The 16,587-nt window shown below is 39.9% G+C and overlaps 1 protein-coding gene across 1 annotated transcript in view; it reads right to left on the bottom strand.

Moving 5' to 3' along the window:
- Positions 1-9,241: 9,241 nt before the first annotated feature.
- LOC306710614 (thyrotropin receptor-like) overlaps positions 9,242-16,587 on the bottom strand; it is a gene marked incomplete at both ends in the record, with an annotated part of 29,435 nt that continues 22,089 nt past the window's right edge. The window contains 6 exons of the mRNA XM_079179256.1: positions 9,242-9,259; positions 9,463-9,660; positions 9,738-10,827; positions 13,041-13,229; positions 13,441-13,518; positions 13,827-13,895. Of these exons, the coding sequence (XP_079035382.1) occupies positions 9,242-9,259; positions 9,463-9,660; positions 9,738-10,827; positions 13,041-13,229; positions 13,441-13,518; positions 13,827-13,895 (1,642 nt within the window). The remainder of the gene's footprint in view (positions 9,260-9,462; positions 9,661-9,737; positions 10,828-13,040; positions 13,230-13,440; positions 13,519-13,826; positions 13,896-16,587) is intronic.

Raw genomic sequence — 16,587 nt, 5'->3', positions numbered from 1 at the left:
TGTTTTGATGACTTTACCTTCAGAAAAATGCTCTGAGTGAATTTGAGTCACACTATATACCAGTGGTGGGTCATCAGGGCCTGCAAAGCCTTCTCTGCTGGCCTAAACAGAATCACAAAGTTATAGCTATTTTATAATTTAATAGTTTTTCTTAAATACACTACATGTATTATAATTTATAAAAATATTGTTCCCATTATCTTATTTTCTCATTGCACAGCTACTGTGTTCCTCAGTTGCTCTGCTTCAGTGCAGCTTGTTTTTAAGTAGAGCTTTTATCCAATCAGATTTCATCTCTGTGTCTCTAGGTAGAAGAGAGGCCCCAGGCCTGCAGACTCACAAGTGAATCTATGTGCAGTTTAAGTGAATGGGGACGATATTGTTGATTGTCATAGTCTTCAACCAATCAGATCTTTAGTTTGAGATTCTTTGACGAGCCAGAGCGGCCTGCTGGCCTATAAGTAAATCAGCATTACTGCAGCTCACTTTGCAGGAGTGAGGTGCAATGTGTGCTGTGATTGGTCAGTGGGCGAGCACGTGACTATTGGAAACCGAAACTTAATTTGCCAGCAGAGCTTAGGTGGAGGTTCGAATTGAAAGAAATTATAACATTTTTAGGGTTTTGATTGGGGTAGTTTATTTTTTATTTTTTTACCTAGCTTTGTTTTTTTAGCACTCAATGGCTGAATAAGGAGGAGAAACGGATTTAGTGGTGGAGTTACTGACAACGTCTTTCTCAAGAAAGACATTTCAGGAAAAGCTGGACCCTAACCCTAGCCAGGAAAAGGATTTGTATGAACGGTATTTCTTGCTGACAGCGTTGGTGGAGCGTTGCACATTTTATGGCTGGGTTTGGAGCTATGCTACGCTAACCTGAGGACACCATAGCATTTGAAAACTTTTGGAGAGACTCGAGTGGATCTACAACTCAACGAACACTTTCACAGGGAAACATTTCCACAATCGCATCCCGATGTGCGGGTCAACGCCGGCCGGTGGGCGCCTTGACGTGCGGCCTGCGCCGGCCGGTGGGCTCCCGGCCTGCTGCGAACCTGCCGCAGCAGACCGGCGAAATACAACTGAGACTTGACTGTCATCACTGGCTCCATGAATCGAGAAGGACTTCTTACTGGAACTAAAACGATGTACTGGGATTAAACTCTTTAAGTTTGGTAAGTCACAAACTGCGTCCGTTTTTTTAGTAACGTTACTACTGTTCATTTGTCTATTGTGTCGTTTTTATGAATAGTATTTGAATGGCTCGTGCTCTTATGTGGTGGAATGCGTGGATCCGCTGCAGGTTTGCTGGATTGATGTGTCATAATGAGGTTATTAGGAGGTAATTCAACTGTAGTAGGACAGCAGAAGGCCCAGGTATAAAATGCACGGCCTGCCACTGCTATATACATATGAACTAAACCCCGAGTAACTCCCCAGACGCTTTACAACACTGCTCCTAAGAAAAGCTTAGGACGGTTAGATGCAGGGATCAAATGTAACGTATGTACCTCTAACCATTGAAATGAAGTTGAAGTTCATTGTGAGAATGGAAGGAGTGGATCTGGCTGCCTTTGTTAAGATTAAAAGGATTAATACGTATGCCTTCTTGGATCATACCACGGAGCCTCCGTACATACACGATAGTGTATATTTTTAAAGACGTCTGTTCCACACAACGTCATTGGTGGATGCCTCGATTCGCAGTGCGGAAGCCCCGAATAATCGAGCTCATTCAGATAAAAAATAACGGCCATGAAGAGGAGTGGGTCCTCTTTATGGAGCCGGCACAAATCCTACACACTAGACCTTTTTATTCACATATGAGATCTGGTCTGGTGAGCAAATTCAACCCGCAGTTGAAAACTCAAGGTATTGAATATTTGCTGAAACGTGGTATAAACAGCTCATTACTGTTCCCACTAATAACCACTACAGGTGCGTGTTCAGTTGTTGATTTAGTCATTTTTACATGCATGAAAATGGTTGTAGAAGGGGAAGATGGCCCACTGTATAATTCAGGAACAGACTCCGGCGGTCAATATATTTTTGGTCTTTGGCTGTGCCACTTTTTCATTAAAAAAATGCGTGGATTTTTAACCTACAGGACTCACGGAGCAATAAGAAAGACTCTCTACTGGGCCTAGATTGGTGCGGTTTCATCTGTCTCGCCTTCCAGCTTCGGTTTTCAATGTGAGGAAATGTCCCATTGTGAAAATCCTACCCCAAAAAAGTGAGGTGTGAGCATTTACTGTGAAGGTAAACGGAAGTAAACGTGGACTCATACAGCTATAGTAACTATGGCTAGCTTGATGCTGCTGGTGCTCAATAATTATAGGGCACTGAGGGTGTTTTCCCCTGACTTCAGTCGTACAGGCATTGCATACTCCCACACTGTGTACTCTTGAAACACTCTTCCCATCAAATCCTTTAGCTCGTGGGTTATTGGTCTTAGACAACCTCATGGTTAGGTTAGGGAACATCAGAGCTGCTGAAGAACAGACTGAGTAGCTTAGAGGAATAACTCCTGTGAGTTTAAAGTCAGGGTCAAATGATTCTACCACGACACTGAGCCCTCTGCAGCAACACCCTTCCGTCCTTTGATGACGTTGCAAAATACAACTACTGGCATAAAATGCGATTATTGCAAATATGTTGCAGCGTGCTGATCTACAGCCATCTTCTTTTAGGGGGAGAAGAATTCTGATGAGTACTTTTTAGTGGTACAATAATTGTCCACTTGCTAATCTATAGTGTATTTGTTTGTTCGTTTTCTCTACACAGTAAGTAGGTTCGGATCACTTGCTCTTCTGCTTTGTGTCGAGGCACATGATTTGTGGTGATCTGTACTTCATTATATGGTGCTGAGTCTCAGCATTTTTTTGAGATGTGTTTACATCCATATTGGATCCAGAGATGGGCAGTATTTCAATTACTTGTATTTGAAATACGTATTTCAATTACTTTAGAGTATTTTGTAATTTGTATTTGATAGGGCCGATTCAAAATCTAACGTAATTTGTAACAAAATACTTTAGAGTGGAGTAATTTTGTATTTAAAATACTCAAAATACTTTCTCCACGAATCAAAAAACAGTTCACGAGTTCAGTCTTCAGATCTTCAAGTTCAACGGATTATCTGTGAAGTTAAATATTTTATCTGAGTGTGAGAGATGTCAACTAGCTTGATGTATACTTTATGTCTGGGTCTGGCTGCATAGCCTATTGTATATACATGGTGATGGTTATAATATCAAGCTAGCGATCGATGCTAAGATGCTAATGACGCTAGCATACTGTCTAGGCTAGTGCATAGCCAGTGTTTAGCAAGTTAACTTATCAGTCGAGTAGCTAGCTATAGGAAGAGGGAGATTGGGAGCTTGTATGTCATATGTTATGAATATTTTCTTGTTGATACAAAGCCAAAGTTTATGGGCTGTTAAGTCCCATTAATAAAAATATATATATACATAATGAAGTTGTTGTCTTTCAATAGCTTTGCTTAGTTACACTGACATTCTGTGACTGTTCTTCCTGTTTGTGGGGTTCACCAGAGCTTTGTGTACATTATATAAACCTGAATGCTCTGCTATGCCAAATTGTGAGAAAACAGAAAATCTAGAAAAAAGTATTTCCTATATTTTAAATACAAAATACATGTATTTTGTTACATTTTCTGGCACCTGTATTTTGTATTTTGTTGTAATACATTTATTTGGGGGTATTTTGTATTTTGTATCAAAATACATTTTGATGTATTTTTGCCCATCTCTGATTGGATCATCCACAGTGTAGGAATTGCAAGTCTTTGCAAACCGTGCACACCAGGAAGGGTCAGAAACTAGATATATAAAATATTTTGTAATCAGTGACCTGAAAATGAGTATAACTTTAAAGGCTAAAGGCCCACAGAGACCAGCAGCAGCCGACCTGTATCGGCGTGTCTATAGTAGAACTGATCCTTGCAGTGCATCAAGGTATCGAATCCGAGGTGCGCCTCTTCAGGTCAGGGATCAGTGAAAGTGAGGGGCCTATTTGCAGAGAGGCAAAGTTAGGAGCAATATAGTGCAGTCTTTAAAGATGGCTCCTTCAAAGACCTATTATACTAATTTTCAGGTTCATACTTGTATTTTCATTTTCTACAAGTTTGCATGCTGTAATATTGCCAAAACACTTTATTCTTATCAAACTGTCTGCCTGCAGATGCCTGTATTTACCCTTGAAAAGTTCTGGTTCAGGGCCTGTCTCTTTAAGCCCCCCTCCCAAAAGAGCCCAGTCTGATTAGTCAGCACATCCGGGTCTGCATGTCATTCGATCTCTCTCTGAACAGCTCTACTAGGGGCAGGCTGTCCTCAGCAGTGTGACTCAACACAGAGGTTTAGAAGCACTTTTATACATTACGTGAAAAATAAACCAATAAAAAGCATTGATCGAAAACTAAACACAGCACAAGTTCCAGAAAGAATCTGATCCAGCTTTCCCCAACACTTTTGCTTCCGTAAATAATGCTATTTATATCTCTGTCAGATCAGCTCAGTATTTACGTTATGCATCAACTCAGTAAAACTTAAAACATACTGTGCTTTACGTCAGTCTTAAAATATACATTTGAATCGATCAACAGGGCCCAGTGAAGAATAAAGCAATCAATGTGAGGAGATACGTTATCTTTATACATCCATGTGAGACACAGAGCTAACATATTAGCATGTAGCTCACAGAGTCAACAGAGTGCCCATCAGTGTGGTGGTGGTAAAAAGATGTGAAACAGTAGTCAGCTGATAGACATACTAAAGTTATTATATTAATAGTATGTTGAGAAGTGTAGGAGCTGTTTTCATATCACCTGTTTAAACAGAGTAACGACATAAAACCTTTGTGAAATAACATGTATATATTTGACTTATACCACAAGATCATACATTGTAAATTAAAAAAAAAAAACCTGCTTGATTATAAAGCTCTTTATCCCGAGACTGACATTGAAATATACATAGGGTACACATAATGCATAACTTGTGTGTAAACTGTCCAGATCATGTGATCCATGTAATGGTAAAAAATATATCTCAGTATCATGAAATGTTTATAAAACACTGTACAGCTTGGAATAACGGAGTTAGAAAGATTTATCTTTGTCTAAACATGGTTTCCGGCCAGAGCAGGTACGAAGTGTACATTCAGACACAGGAAGGTGAGGAAAGGATTGTGTGTGGGTTCTTCCTAATATGGAAATGTTTAGGTTTATGTGAATGTATCTGGCAATGAGATCATGGAAGAAGGAAAAGCCAGTGTAAGACATCTTTGATTTATCTCAAGGTGGAGACTGTTTTCTGCTTTAGTACCGTATATAGTTTGTGAAGATTTGAATTCATGTTGAAGAATGCTTCCAACACAGACTCTGCGTGAAGAGCTGTTTTGAGTATTCTCCCTCTTGCAAGAGAAATTAAATGGAACGAGACAACTTTGAATGATTTGAAGACTTGTATTATTTTGATTTGCGAATAACACTCTCTTCTCCCGATTAACATAGAAATATTCTACAACATCCATCAGTAAAGGGTTTCTTGTAGACTCAAGTTGTGTCAGATGCTGAAGGAGCTCTCAGGTCAGTGGTGGTTTCTCATACAGTCTGCTGGGTTCAGGAACACCTGACCAGACAGGAGCATCAGGTCACTCAGATCACCTGAAAACACGGCAGATTCACTGTTACATTATACTGTCATGTAATAACATTAAGATGTATGACAGTTAGCAAGAGGAAAGTTATAGTGTACTACAACATCATTGTTGGGATCTGGCAGGAGCAGGTTTGGTTATTAGCAAGTATTAATTAAATTATTAATAATACAATTATTAATATCAATAGGATTATTAAAATATACTAATAATATCGGGAACCACCCTGGGATCAGGGACCAATAACCAAACTGTGGACTAAGTCTCAAAATTGGTGTTCATTAAAAATGGCAATAGTCAAACTATTCCACATTCATAAACAGTGAAGATTTGAATTCAAGCACCGACTATAATAACCAGTTATTATTAACACATATGCACAAAATAATCACAGAAAACGGCTCTTTAAACTATAACAGAGTTTATCTTTAACAATACTGATCATAATCAATAATATTACCAATCAACAAACATCTACTATACAATAACAAACATACTACCTAAACGCAACAAGCAATCAAGTGGTGAGGGGAGTGTGTGTTGTAGATGAGGGGGGGAAGAGAGAGCAAGATGGCGGACGTAGTCTTGTAAAGTGGTTACGTCACGTGACACTTAACAATGGCTGCAGGCCCGCGATTATTTAACAGGCTAATAAAACACACAATGGAGACACACTTACACACTACTTGTGTTTGAAATAAGTGTAACAGCGCGTATATATGTGTGTGTGGGTTAGTTTGAAAAGGAGGAGAAAAGAAGAATAAAACATTCAAAACAAGGCAGATATTCACATCAATTACTGTAACTTTATCACAGAAGGCCGAGTAGAGAACTCTGGCACGATAACTGCAGCACTGGACATTTAACTAATGAAGTACAGTTTACCAACTTTACTCACGGTGGCGGATTTAAACACACCAAAACTCAGCAGCGTGGAACAACATTATTAAAGCAGCAACAAGCACAATAGTTATGTTACACAACACTGAACGGGACTCGGCGGTCTGTAAAATACACAATAACACGGTAAATAGTACAGTTACACTTAAAACGAAACAAACAAGTTACAAACACACTATGACCTATCTGTGCCCAGACAAAAACGTCTTACTTTAGATCGCTTCGTAGTGGTTAGTGTGTCCCTTCGGACTTGTTTGGCGGAATTTTTCCTGCCTAGGACCGGGGACCGACCTGCGCTGTAATGGCAAGCTGATTCTCATCTGGCGTGGGATAAAACAGCGAATGTCAACTTGAAGAATCTGGTAATTCCATGATCTTCCTTCTGCAGATTCAAGTGGCGGAGCACGGGCCAAGTTATCCATTTCTCCTTCAGGATCTAAGAACAATATGTTGTTCAGCCAGCGAAGTTAGGACTGTTATCTCAGAGCTTTTTTTTGTAAAGGCACCAACGTTCACAATATCTGTGAATCATAACAATCCAGGAACTTTACACTCTGTTCAGCTGGTCGCTACAGACAGTGTTATTACACTTTAATGTATTACAACATGACAAGTATTCACATTGCAATGTCTTTTAATAGGCTCTCTGGTCAGGAAGCACCGACAAGACGTTTACAGACTTTACTAATAATTTCTCCTCTGCTCTCTCTCTCTCTCTGCTTTCCCTCTCACTCGCTTCGTTAATCATTTCATAGCCAGGACACGTTAGGACATACAAGGGATTTGTCTTGGTGAATAACAATAAACAGTGCAAAATATATAAAGAAAAAAAATATATAAATTAGATTATTTTAGCTCATGTCTCTTTCAAGGGAGCCGAGCTTCTCCGTACCACCGGCCTGAACAAGTTAGTGACTGGTGCAAACGAATCAAAGCTAACGTTACACAACCAAGAATAGGAATAACTGTTTGACCTTTGTTTTTCTCATCTGTGCCTTCAGGGCAGTCTTTCAAGTAAATGTACACACTCAACAGAGCAGCAACGTGCACATACACACCAGGAAAAAATGTTTCCCACATTCTGTCATTATTTAACTGGCTTCGAGATGAATGTCCACACAATCTCTCTCTGTATTCCCCACCGTTACTACATTACCCCAGCCTGTGGACCTACAATCAAAGCCAGTCAGTAAGTTACATGAAGACTTTTCTGTTGGTTCATGCAGCCAACAACAGAACAAGTTGCATTCTTTGCTTGAGTTGTGTAAGCAGGTATCTGATAGCCAGAACACCACAATGGTGGACAGCAGTGGATTCTCCAGGTTCACCGTGGGTGGGGTCACCTATAGCTTATGGTGGTTTTGCAATACCGCCAAGAAACCCATTGGAACTTCTAATTACGTAGGAACTGGACTACAGTAGGGCTTCTGTCATTGTTTACTCTTTTTATCACAGCAAAATTCAAATGCAAAAGAAATTGAACACAGTTCAAGATTAGTAAACAATTTATTGGCACAGAAATCCTACACTAACCTTGACACTTTTAAAAAGTAGACAATTCATTTGAATGTGAAACTCAGGGGTTTTTCTGCCCTTACATCAAGCCTTTTAAAAACCTAAACATATTTGCTATAAAAATGTATACTAAACAATACAGTATGTTATATAAATATATATAGTCAGTAAATTATAAGTTATCATGATGTCGTCAAATGTAATCTTGTTAAATGTAGTTTTGGTTAGGAATTAGCTCTAAGCAGCTGATAATACATAATAAAGCTGCCAATGCTAAGATTTTTAAATCAATAAAAATATAATATTTTATTTCCACGATCAATTCAATTGTGTGTTTTTATGCAAATAACCACAGTAGATAACTAATAACAAAGCAAAAGCATATAGCTGATGATGATAATGAATATTTTTGTTCACTAGCTATAGGCCTATTCGAAATATTCTTGTTGATAATCGTAACAACAATGAAACTGATATTTCCTCTGGAATTAAAGTAACTGAGGCAAATCCAGGCATTTCGACTAGCTATCTCATTATTAGCCAAATCCAGATGTTTGCTTCTGGAAAGACAGCTCTCTAGATTGCCCTACTGTGCTCTGATAAAACATGTTGTGAGCGAGGTTGGTCACAAAATATTGAAAACAATAACTGCTCAGTAAATTCTGTGTAGACCTTTCTGCCACATTATCTCTCTTAAGGACGTTATAGAAACTACAAAAAGACACTATAGAAAATATTAAAGGAAACAAGCATGCAATATTCTCTTAAAGTAGAGCTATTAAGCTGTAAATTAACACCCACATTTTCTTTACAAATTTAAATTCTGGCCTTAAGTGTGCACAGTACTATGTTAGGGCCATTGCAGGTTAAAATCTAATAATTAAGGAGCCAGGGAGGAGGTAATATTCTGAGGAAAAACTCAGAATTTCCAATATTAGAGTCGTAGATTTGACAACCTCTTCATCTGAAGCATACTGATGCCTTTACTTTCTCACACTCTTATCTCTGAGTTATCCTTATCTTTACATCTTCTATGCAGTTTTAGACACATTTCCACTCATCTTTCCCCCACAGACGAAGCCTAAACCGTTGCTGTCATTACCTAAAGATTCATATTTATCATTATTTTGGAAGCAGAAATAACCAGAGATCACCGGAGATCAGCAAACTGATACAAGAAATTAATGGATCGCAAATTTTAAGAGGCCACGGTATACTGTGTAATGGTTCAATTCTGTGAATTGGTATTTATAAGGACTTTTAGGACTTCTAGGATAAAGTATAATTATTGTTTTTACTACAAGAAAAAAAGAAAAACAATTATAATTAAAAGCAATTTGGGGACATCTTGTAGCCTGGCAATTCCTGTACTTGAGCATTTTGGGGTATGGGGGTTGGGCTGTAGGGCAGTATACTGACAAGTTGGCTTCGATACAGGTGTGCTTGCCGCTGGCACAGCCCCATTCGGCTCAGCAACATCAGGATGTCTCTGTGAAATGCCTTTGTCAGGATAGCATAAAAAAATGGGTGCGCACAAGAGTTGAGAGGATAGAAAAGCACCAGCAGCACCTATGGAGAAAAACATAGATCAGTCTTTATTTTAAACAGAAAACGAAATCGGATTGAAGCTCAAGAAAGAGTCACACCTTGGAATCTGTGACAGTCATCAATGGTTGGTGGAGAGCCGCAGACAAGCCATAGAAGCAAATGGGAGCCAGACACAGAAAGTTGGTGAAAATTAGAACAGCCATGCGTTTGGCCATGCTGGTATCGCATCTGCTGGACTGGTGCTGGGGATTGTGCACCATACAGTAGATGTGGAGGTAACATAAACATACCACCATAAAAGCTACGACATTAACCATCAGCACAGAGACCACATAGGCCCGAGCAGCAGTTGTCTCAGTGTCCATGGGTAAGCAGATGCTCACTTTCTGGTAACTGCTCACACCAACCAATGGAAGCACTGCTAGGATCACACACAGCAACCAGCCGATGAGCATAAACACAGCTGCATGGCGTAACCTGATTTTTCTGTCCGCCCTCATTGCGTAGAAGATAGCATGCCAGCGCTGAAGGCTGATTAACGTTAATGTGTAGACAGATAGCTCGCTGGCAAACACTGATATCGTTCCAGCTAGATTGCAGCCACCTCCTGTTTGCCAGGCAATAGCATAGTGGTAATAATGGGAGCGTGTGTAGAGGTCGACCGACGCAACGAGCAGTAAGTATATCCCCATACAGAAGTCTGCAAATGCCAGGTGACCCAAGAGGAAACGGGTAACGGACAACTTCTGTTGGCTGGTCAGCAGGATGAACATCACCAGGAAGTTGGCTGAAATGGCCAATGGACTGACCACCCAGACCAACACCCTCAGGAAGCCTTGACTCATCACATCCTCACAGGGGTTCAGGGCATCTGGCAGAGGTGTGCACAAGAGTCCATGATTATCTGTGTGAAGTTCATCACACAGTGCAAAGTCAAAACCTTCATTGGGATGCTCTGTAGGTAACTCCACGTAAAACAAACCCTCATTTTGAGACTGTTCAGTTGGGCAAATGGGGCTGTTATAATAATGATAGTGATTTCTGCTGTCGGCAGTTGGGAGACTAAAGCTGTCGTTCAGATGATGGTAGATTTTGTGTCCCAGATACCTCTGAGAGAAAGCTGCAGAGGATTCCTGCAGCTTTTCCAAAGCAGTCCGGGTCAGGTTGCAAATAACTGCTTCAGAGTTTCTTGAAAACAGATGATATGAATTATTAATCAGAGAATGCACTTCATTTTTTCAGATGCATGCAAATGTTGAAATATAATACTACAAAGTTTTTTGACACCAGAAAGTTTCTACAGGATCAAAAACTCCCGAGTGGGGAAAAAAGCATTCGGCCGCTAACTTGTAGTCACTTTGTAAATAAGGCGTCAGACCTTTATCAGAACCTTCACCGTATACTGTATATATAAAAGAAAAAATGTCAAAGGTCACCAGCAGCAACTCCCTGGCAAACTAATTACGCTTGTTTAATTGTAAACAAGCAAAGTACATTTGCATATACCAAAAAAAGAAACTAGGTACATAGTCTGACAGAATAATCTGGTTTGCGAGGGAGAACCAGGAATATATATATATATATATATATATATATATATATGATGAATAGATACAAAATAAATAGAATTTTAAGTTAATTAAAAAGCAGAGAAATTTGATATTATGAAAAGTATTTTTTTAGTATAGGTTGAAAAACAGTTAAAGAGGCCAATATTGCCAAAAAGGGGAAAAAAAAGAATAACCTAAGATCAGCAATTTGACAATGGTCAAAGATCAGCAATCACCAAAATATCACACAATATGTTAAACATATTCTTTTTGATCTTATGTCGAGGGTTTGATATTACAAATAGAAGAGCTCATTAATCAATATTTGTATGGTTGCCTCGAGAGGCTGCTGGCACTCTCTAGTTCAGTGGTTCTTAACCTTATTGGAGGTACTGAACCCTGCAAGCTTCATCAGTGCATTCACCGAACCCTTCATAATTGGAAAAATAAAATATGATTTCTTTAGGAAGTGTTCCTTTAGTTTTGCCGGTGCTAGACTAGAATTGCTCAACTTGGCATTGCAAATCATGCATTGAGGATGCTGACTCCCATCACGTTCCTTTATACACGTGAATCCATATTGTACGTATTCGTCCAACCACTTTCTTTTTTTGCTCGACATAGTTAGTATGAAGGGATTGAAAGATTAAAAGAAAATCACAAATTACGTACAATCACAACAGCCACAAGTCGACTACTGAGCGCACCAAGTTGCTGATCAGGCAATGTGGCGTGATCAGCTGCAGCCAATGATGGCCAAGCGGAGCGTGACGTCACAAATAATACGCGTGGACTGAATTTATCTCACGCCGGGTTTACACAGGACGCTGAAGCGCCGCGCCACGCCGCGCAGCGCCCAAGGAAAGCCAGGCGCCTCCTTTCCGCCCCCCTGTTACACAAATGTGCTGTTCACGTCGGCTGCGCCACGCCGCACCGCGCCAAGGGTGCCTCGCGCCCTGCACCGATGGTTTCGGCGTCGAGTCTATTTTTTCCGCTCGCCGCGAGCGTATCGCGCCAGGAAACACACTGAAAAATTATTTAAACAATATAAATGACATATTTTATATTATATAAATGATCAAATATGCATCCCGTACTTTGTATTCCCCTTCTGTTGTCCTGCAGTTTCAATCTCCCCGATATTTCCCCTCTCATTATTAACTTTCCCCATCTGCCCATCCACTACAAACAGACAGGCAGCGAGAGAAAGAGAGGGTTGGGGGGGGCTATGAAGACCATCATCATTTACCCCCATAAACCCCTACATTGAACGGGTTACATACAACAACAAGCGGAGAAAGCAGAATCGCGGGCTGACCGGCGCGGAGAAATGCGCGTCCAATGTGAACAGCCAGGCGGGCGCGCCAGGCGCGCAGCGCTTGAGAATGGCGCTGCGCGGCGGTGTAAACCCGGTAACACGGCGAAGAAAAATTGTGTGTTGCCAATTGCCAATTTGACGGCCGACAAAAACGGCCCGACATTGCTAGTGCGAACCGGACTATACTGTATGTGTCTTGACCCGTGCCGAACCCCGGAGAGTGACTCACTGAACCCCTGGGGTTCGATCGAACCCAGGTTAAGAACCACTGCTCTAGTTAGATGTTTAAGGGCTGTAACATTGTTAATATAGTGCACAAGAATGCACATGATTTTTTCCCCAGTAACTAAATTAATTGAAATCAACTCTAGATTGGCCCAGATTGTGCGAGTACCCCAATATACCGTAGGCCGTGGGCCCAATGTACCCTATACCGTGGGCCTGAGGGAAGTTTGGTATGTAAAGGACAAATGCTTGACGAAAAGAATTACAGTGGGAAAATATTTCCCAACACTTTTAATTCTCTTACTTACCCTCTCCATCTTTTCAACATTTTGAGACCGCAACAATGGCTTGGGAAGGTCAATTCAGCACTTTGTAAATGGAGAAAGGCCTTGAAGGGGGGCAGTTCTTTGAGGGTCCAAGTGTTTTTAGCTTGGAGCTTTTCAATGGTCTCCAAACCCATTGAAGGAAGAGAGCTAATTTTGGTTTCTGAAAGGTCTCTGGAAAGACAAAAAGTTTAGATTATTCATTTGGACACAAAGCTGAGGCAGTTCCTGTATTCAACCTCAGCATACCGCAGTTGCAAAAAAATAAGTTTTTATTTGATGTTACAATATTATTTGACAAGAAAACACAAAGTAAAGTTGTTTGCTCTATTTTTCCAAGAAGAACACCAATTCCTCTTCTAGCGAATTCTCTCCATTCACTCACAAGTACGTTGGGCCGTGAATCACGCCATAAAATGCAAATTCATCTATTCGTTCCAGATCCACATTCCTGTGAAGGTACCTGTAGAATAGAGATATAAAATAGATAAGCGGCAAAGTAATATGGTCAAAATTGTTCTGTTGTTTTGTACAAACATATACAAAATCCCACATAATCCCACTTTTTACTTTATCAAAATATATTTTTGAACACAATAGTAGTTCAACATGTCATCCAGCCAGGTTGTTAAAGCTCAAACACACATTAATAAAGGAACCAAATAAGAAAGTTGTAAAGTTGGATGAAATTTAAATATTAGTGAGTTCTGTCCTGTGTATGGACTTTGAGCTTTTGTTTTTGTTTCATTGCAACTCTTCAAAATGGCATACACTTCCTCCAGTCTGCTCCCATTGAAGGCATATTGCTGGATCTCTTTCACACCATTGCTATTCAGCATGCTAAAAAAAGGGGGGAAAAAGAGAATATCCCGTGAATTTTTATTAAAAGTGAAAAATAAGTTCCATGTCTATTTGTGAACATTGTAGCAACTTCATAACTGTGCATTTTGTAATAACTACACATAATATAATAATTTAAATGGAATAAAATCTCATAATATAACATTCAGCACATAATGTAAGAAATCCATCAGCACAACTCAATAACAATTTTGTGCATAATGTAATAAGTTATTACATTACGAGAAAATTATTACATTATAAACTAAGCAAAACAATGTTATTAAATTATAAATAAAATAATATATTAATTTGTTCAGCACTTAATATTAAAAAGGAGTGCTCTCCTTGTCTTCTTAATTAATTAAAGCATAGGAACGCTTCTGGTTTGACACAAGTGGAGTCCTAAAATTAAAGCAATTTGATTTTGTCTGTTTGGTTTGGAGGAGATTCTAGACTCTCTCAATCTTGAATGTGTGAACAAATTCAGAACTACAAAATATCCCGTGACTTGGACAAATGAGCCTTTTAGGAGATGAAGCTGAATATAATATACTGGGTGATTCTTAGCATGTAAAATATTTGTTCCATACATAATTATTCCATTTACTCAGTGGCGGGCCGTCAGGGCCTGCAAAGTCTTCTCTGCTGGCCTAAACAGAATCACAAAGTTATAGCTATTTTATAATTTAATATTTTTTCTTAAATACAATTTAATTTTTTCTTATATGTATTATAATTTATAAAAATATTTTTCCCATTATCTTATTTTCTCATTGCACAGCTACTGTGCTCCTCGGTTGCTCTGCTTCCAGTGCAGCTTGTTTTAAGTAGAGCTTTTATCCAATCAGATTTCACCTCTGTGTCTCTAGTAAGAAGAGAGGCCCCAGCCTGCACTCACCCAGTGCTGCCATGTGCAGTTTAAATTGAATGGGGACGATATTGTTGATTCAACCAATCAGATCTTTAGTTTGGGATTCATGGCCCCACCAGAGCAGTTTGCAGGCCTAGTTACGTCAGCTCAGAGTCCAGATGCCTCTCTGCCAGCAAGGTGCAGAGTGTGCTGTGATTGGTCAGTGGGCGGGCACGTGACTATGTGCCCGCGAAACATGATTGCTAGCAGAGCTTTGTAGCAGACAGAGTTCAAGTGGAAATATTTGAAAGACATTTTACCTAGCTTTGTTTTTTTAATATGAAATGGCGGAAGGAGGAGAAGCAGATTTAGTGGCGGAGTTACTGGGAACGCTTTTCTCAAGAAGGACATTTCTGAACAAACTGGACAGTAAGAAACGACCCCACAGCTAGCAGCCCTGACCCAGCCAGGAAAAGGATTTGTATGCAGCGTCAGAAGCGTTGCACATGTTATGGCTGGGAATGTGTTTCATTTTAACTGAGCGTCGGTACTTTTGGAGAGACTCGAGTGGACAACTCACAACCGCCGCCCGCCCTTCGCCGGTCCACGGCCGAAGACGACCACCGAACGCGGTCGAAGACAACGACCGAACAGCGGCGGACCACGGACAACCGACCGGCGGCGGATCCGGTTGGACTTCTTACTGGAACTGATGTACTGGGATTAAACTCTTTGTCAGCATAGACAGCATTTGGTAAATGTTTGTTTACCTCTACTGTTCATTTGTCTATCGTGGCGTTTTTATGAATAGTATTTGAATGGCTCGTGCTCGTGCGGTGGAATGCGTGGATCCGCTGCAGGTCTGCTGGATTGATTTGTTGCTTTGTTGTCATATGAATATATGCGACTGCTCTTGTGAGTTTGTCATTGTGTTACATTGATTTGGACTATATTGTCCATTAATGACGCAGCGTCCCGTCATGCTCGTATTCATGTATCTGCACATTTTATTTCATTTGTCAAATGTTGCAGTGTTATGTGAATATGCGGCTTTTACACGAAACAAATAATAACCCGTAGCTGTGACGTCATAATGAGGTTATTAGAAGTGGAGAAAAGCACTGAAGGCCCAGGTATAAAATCTACGGCCCGCCACTGCATTTACTTTAATATGGCATTTAATGGCACAGACATAAAAAAACAGGCACATGGTAATGTGTAGCACTTTTTGAGTCTTCCGACCACTCAAAGTACTTGTAACACTACATGTCATCATTGACACCCATTCATACACTGATGACAGGGGCTACCATGCAAGGTGCCACCTGCCTATCAGAACTAACTAACATTCCTAGAGCAATTTGTGAGTTAAGTTTCTTGCTCAAGGACACATCAACCAAACTGCAGATTCTCTGATTGAAGGACGACCCACTCTACCACTGAGCCACGGTCACCCTCAGAGATGGGCAAAAATACATCAAAATGTATTTTGATACAAAATACAAAATACCCCCAAATAAATGTATTACAACAAAATACAAAATACTGGTGTCAGAAAATGTAACAAAATACATGTATTTTGTATTTAAAATATAGGAAATACTTTTTTTAGATTTTCTGTTTTCTCACAATTTGGTATAGCAGAGCATTCAGGTTTGGCCTATATAATGTACACAAAGCTCTGGTGAACCCCACAAACAGGAAGAACAGTCACAGAATGTCAGTGTAACTAAGCAAAGCTATTGAAAGACAACAACTTGATTATGTATATGTATATTTTTATTAATGGGACTTAACAGCCCATAAACGTTGGCTTTGTATCAACAAGAAAATATTCAT

Source organism: Pholis gunnellus (genome assembly GCF_910591455.1).
Source record: "Pholis gunnellus genome assembly, chromosome: 18".
NCBI classification, from domain to species: domain Eukaryota; kingdom Metazoa; phylum Chordata; class Actinopteri; order Perciformes; family Pholidae; genus Pholis; species Pholis gunnellus.
Note: the sequence above shows the minus strand (reverse complement) of the source record. Positions and strands in the feature narration are given on the sequence as shown.